This window comes from Cebus imitator, unplaced genomic scaffold, assembly GCF_001604975.1.
Source record: "Cebus imitator isolate Cc_AM_T3 unplaced genomic scaffold, Cebus_imitator-1.0 Scaffold104, whole genome shotgun sequence".
Classification (NCBI taxonomy): domain Eukaryota; kingdom Metazoa; phylum Chordata; class Mammalia; order Primates; family Cebidae; genus Cebus; species Cebus imitator.
This window is the reverse complement of record NW_016107419.1, coordinates 5,669,971-5,675,467: the sequence shown is the minus strand read 5'-3', so window position 1 is coordinate 5,675,467 and position 5,497 is coordinate 5,669,971. Positions and strand designations below refer to the sequence as shown.

Genomic DNA, 5,497 nt, shown 5'->3' with positions numbered 1-5,497 from the left:
CTGGCTAATTTTTTTATATTTTTAGTAGAGACAGGGTTTCATCATGTTGGCCAGGCTGGTTTCAAACTCCTGACCTCAAGTGATCCGCTCACCTCAGCCTCCCAAAGTGCTAGGATTACAGACGTGAGCCACCACGCCCAACACTCTTATATATTCTTAATAGTTCCTGCCACCTTTTATTTCATCCCGAAATTTAGCCTCTGCTCTTTACAAAATTTCAGTCCTATTTTTCTCACATATGCCAAATCTAAACATTGCTATAGAATTATGCCATTATTTCTCAAATTTTACTTTGAAGATCACTATCAAAATATACATATTTATTTTGTAGACTGTACCAAACTGATCTTTACTTTCATAGTTAGTACAAAATTAATTTAAAATCTCGTCTTTATTTCTTAAATGAAATCACTAAAAATTTTTATCCATTAACCTTCAACTTGTAACTGAAGTATATTACCAGTCTTATCATTTGCCATGGGTAGATACAGCCTATTGAGATTTACATTGCATCTGTAAGATGTGTACATATATGTATTCTATTAATACATAAATATGTATGCATATATATAAAATTTGGTGTTCTGTAATGTTTGTTTCTAGAGTGTATTTTTGGTGAATGTTTTCTGCCTTTATTTGAAAATGCATCTACTTACTCTATATGTCATCTGATTAAAATATTATTGTTAAGAGACTGCACTAATAATAACTAACATTTATTGAGCATTTACTATTTGACAGGTACTATGGTAAGCACTTTGCATGTTACTTTGTGTTAATATCACAGTAACCCTGAGAGATGTGCTAGTGTTACAAATGAGGAAACTAAGGCACTATAGAGAGGTTAAATAATTTGCCCACAGTGACACAGCTAATAAATGGTGGATCTAGGACTCAAACTGAGACATTTTGACTCTAGAATGTCCATTTTAACCAATATGCTGTATTGCCTATATGGATTTGTATAAATTTCTGCTTAGAGAATGATAAAACATTACAGTATAGTTGCATGAACACAAATGTATGAAATGCAACTAAATCCTTAATGTTGTAGTTCTTTTTTTCTTTTAAATTTCTGTTTACTCATATAAATTCTACCTTCTGACACTGATCTTTGCTTATATTTATGAGTAGTGCATAACCTAGTACACATATTACCGATGACGCTGTTTCTAAGTTACATAATCAGAAATGTATTCTAGCATAGTTGCAACAAGTTCCTATTTATGCATAAATTGTGTCCAGCCTACTGATGTGCTGGACAGAATCAGGAATGGGTCCAATGAATATTTATTACACTCACTCAGTGCCAGCAAGAATTTTAGCTCTGTCATTCCTCAAATGTTATTTTTCAGGTGAATCTTTGTAGCCCCTACTTGTTACTGAGAAGAGCAGTACTGGCTTGCTTACGTCAGCTCGTACAAAGAGAAGCAGCTGAAGTTTCAGAATATGCTGTTATGCTTGCTAAGGATAGCAGAGAAGAGTTGACTTCAGGTAATATCTCTTGATCAATATTGTGTCCAGCTCAAATGATTATTTTTATCTTAAAATTTCCGCATACATATGAGTTTTGAAACAATTTAAAAGTTAATACGTAATATGTCTTAAACCTGCTACAGGGAAGAATTGCTGTTATTCCAACCAGTGATATTACTGGTTTAGAGCAGTGGTTTTCAAACTGATTTTCAAACCAGCAATGTATACCTCACCTGGGAACTTGCTAGAAATGCAGATTATTGAGACCCATCCCAGACCTACTGAACCAGAAATCTGGGAGTATTACCCAAAAATCTGTATTTTAAAATCTATATTTTTATTGTCCCTATGTTAGTACAGCTGTGTACCACATAATAGCATTTTGGCCAACAACAGACCCCATATACAATAGTGGTCCCATAACATTATATCATATTTTTACTGTACTTTTTCTATGTTTTGATACACAAATGCTTACCATTATGTTATAGTTGCCTATAGTGTTCAGTACAGTAACTTGCTCTACAGGTTTGTAGCCTGTGAACAATAGGCTATGCTATATAGCCTATTTATGTGGTAGCCTGTACCATCTAGGTTTGGGTAAGTACACTCTATGATGTTCACACAACAATGAAATCGCCTAACAACACATTCTTTAGAACATAATCCTATTAAGCCATGCACAAGTCTACTAAAGTTTGAGAGCTACTGATCTAGAGCAAGTTTTGTCACAGCAGTCAAATGAAATTGGATTAGCTCTTAAGTAATTTATCACACATGCCTCTGTTCACTCCAAAATCTCACTTTCATAAAATTTATCATATACGAGTCTGTTACAAGCTAAAGAGGATTTTTTAATGCCTCTTCTTTTACATTTTAAAGCTGAATTAAAGGCTTTCTTAGCCAGTAAGATTTAAGTGTGTATCACTTTATTTTAAAACTATTAAATGAATAACCTGAATTTGCAGATGAATTCAAAGAAACTATTAGCCTACAAAAATGGTAATAATAGGCCAGGCGTGGTGGCTCATATCTGTAATCTCAGCGCTTGGTAAGGCCAAGGAGAGAGGACTGTTTTAGGTCAGGAGTTCAAAAACAGCCTGGAGGCCAGGCACACTAGATCATGCTTATAATCTCAGCACTTTGGGAGGCCAAGATAGGAGGATGACTTGAAGTCAGGAGTTCAAGACCAGCCTGGTCAATACAGTGATACCTCTTCTCTATTTTTAAAAAATTATATATACGTATCTATAAAAAGAATAGCCTGGACCACATGGTAAGACCCCATCTCTACAAAAAATTTTAAAATTAGCCAGGCGTGATGGTGCACATCTGTAGTCCCAGCTACTAGCTAATCAGGAGGCTGAGAGAAGAGAATTGCTTGAGCCTAGGAGTTTGAGGTTGCAGTGAGTTATTACACCACCACATTGCAGCTTGGGTAACAGATCAGAACACTGACTCAAAAAAAAAAAAAAAAACATAAAGTAATGTCTTACACTTTGGCTGGGTGCAGTGGCTCATGCTTGTAGTCCCAGTACTTTGAGAGGCCAAGGCAGGCAGATCACCTGAGGCCAGAAGTTCGAGATCAGCCTGGCCAATGTGGTAAAAATCTCGACTAAAAATATATAGCTGGGTACGGTGGCATGCTCCCATAGTCCCAGCTGCTCGGAGGTTGAGGCACAAAAATCGCTTGAACCCAGGAGGCAGAGGTTGCAGTGAGCTGAAATTGTTCCACTGCACTCTAGCCTGGGCAACAGAGCTAGACTCTGTCTTAAAAAAAAAAAAAAAGTAATATCTTATACTTTTGTTTGTAAAGTTTTTATTTCAAAGTACTGTCATACTTTTAGAAAGTCATAGACTTCATAGAGCTTTTCAGTATCTTAAGCTTCTAGATTCATAATATATTTTACTGTCAGTAATCTATGCTCTTTAAGTAATGGTGTTATTCTTACATTAAAATGTATAGGGAGCTGGGCCAGATGTGGTGGCATGTACTTGTAGTCCCAGTTTCCTTAGAGACTAAGGCAGGAGGATCACTTTAGCCCAGGAGTTCAAGGACAGCCTGATCAACATAGTGAGACCTTGTCTCTAACAAAAACAAAAACTTTTGCTTCAACTTGAATTAATCGGCATGGCTGGGCTGCTATACAAGCATACCTAGGGGTATTGTGGATTTGGTTCCAGGCCATGCAATAAAGCAAGTCAGGAATATTTTTGTTTCCCAGTGCATATCAAAGTTATCTTCGTACTATACTATAGTCTGCTAAGTGTGAAATAGCATTATGGCTAAAAAAGCGGTGTATATACCTTAATTTAAAAATCTTTACTACTAAAAAATGCTAACCATCATCTGAGCCTTCAGTGAGTCATAATCTTTTTGCTGGTAGATGCTCTTGTCTCGGTCTTGATGGCTGCTTAATCATGGTGGTGGTTGCTAAAGGTTTGGGGTGGCTGTGGTAATTTCTTAAAATGAGACCGCAATGAAGTTTGCCGTGTCCATTGACTTCCTTTCATGAAAGATTGCTCTGTAACATGCAATACCTTTTGATAGCATTTTACTTACAGTAGAACTTTGAAAACTGGGTTAATTCTCTCAAACCTGCTACCTGTTTATCAACTAAATTCACGTAATATTCTGAATCCTTTGTTGTGATTTCAACAGTGTTCACAGCATCCTCACCAGGAGTAGATTCCATCTCAAGAAACCATCTAGAATGATAAATCCTTTCCAGAAGGTTTTCAGTTACTTTGCCCAGATCCATCGAAGGAGTCACTGTCTGTGGCAGCTGTAGCGTTACAAAATGTATTTTTTAAGTAAGACAACTTGAAAGTCAATATGACTTCTTAATCTGCAGAATGGATATTGTATTAACAGGCATGAAAACAACATTCATCTTTTTGTACATCTCCATCAGAGCTCTTGGGTGACTAGGCACATTGTCAGTGAGCAGTAATGTTTTGAAAGGAATCTTTTTTTTTTTTTCTGAGCAATAGGTCTTAACAGTGGACTTAAAATATTCAGTAAACCCTGTTTTAAAAAAGATATGCTGTCATCCAGGCTTTGTTTGTTTGTTTGTTTGTTTTTTAATAGAGTACAGGCAAAGTAGATTGGGCATAATTTTTTTTTTTTTTTTTTTTTGAGACAGGGTCTCTCTGTTGCCCTAGCTAAAGTGCAGTGGCACAATCTGGACTCACTGTAGCCTCTTCTTTCCAGGCTCATGTGACTCTTTCCACCTCAGTCTCCTTGGCAGCTGGAACTACAGATGAATGTCAACACACCTACCTAAGTGTTTTTTTGTGCTTTTGTAGAGATGGGGTCTCATTGTTGCCCAGGCTGGTCTTGAACTCCTGGGCATAAGTGTTCTACCTGCCTCAGCCTCCCAAAGTGCTAGGATTACAGATGTGAGCCACTATGCCAGCCGATTAAGCATAATCCTTAAACCATGGGATTTTCGGAATGGTCAGTGCACAGTGGCATTAAAGTCACTAGCTGCTTTAGCTCATCATAAGAGAATGAGCTTGTCCTTTGAAGCTTTAGGCATTGGCTTCTCCTTTCTAGCTATGAAAGTCCCAGATGGCATCTTCCAATAGAAGGCTATTTCATATACTTTGAAAACCTGTTGTTTTAGGCCCAGCACTGTGGCTCACACCTAGAATCCCAACAGTTTGGGAGGCCGAGGCGGGCAGATCACTTGAGGTCAGGAGTTCAAGACCAGCCTAGCCAACATGGTGAAACCTGTCTCTACTAAGAATACAAAAATTAGCTGGATGTGGTGGTGGGTACCTGTAATCCCAGCTACTCAGAAGGCTGAGACATGAGAATAGCTTGAACCCGGAAGGCAGAAGTTGCAGTGAGCCAAGATCACACCACTGCACCCCAGCCTGGGTGGCAGAACAAGACTCAGTCTCAAAAAGAAAAAAAGAAAATCAGTTGTTTTGGCCTTAGCTAGGTCTTCTGGCTAACTTGATGAAGCTTCTACATTAGGATTGGCTGCTTTATAAACTTGCCTTTTTTTTTTTT

At 37.6% G+C, this 5,497-nt stretch overlaps 1 protein-coding gene across 6 annotated transcripts in view; it reads left to right on the top strand.

Annotated features, from left to right (window-relative positions):
* The window catches only part of HEATR5A (HEAT repeat containing 5A), a 131,744-nt gene that overhangs the window by 82,775 nt on the left and 43,472 nt on the right, over nt 1-5,497 (top strand). For all 6 annotated transcript variants that reach the window (XM_017537605.2, XM_017537606.2, XM_017537609.2 and 3 more), the window contains one exon: nt 1,356-1,494. In XM_017537605.2, coding sequence (XP_017393094.1) covers nt 1,356-1,494 — 139 coding nt within the window. The remainder of the gene's footprint in view (nt 1-1,355; nt 1,495-5,497) is intronic.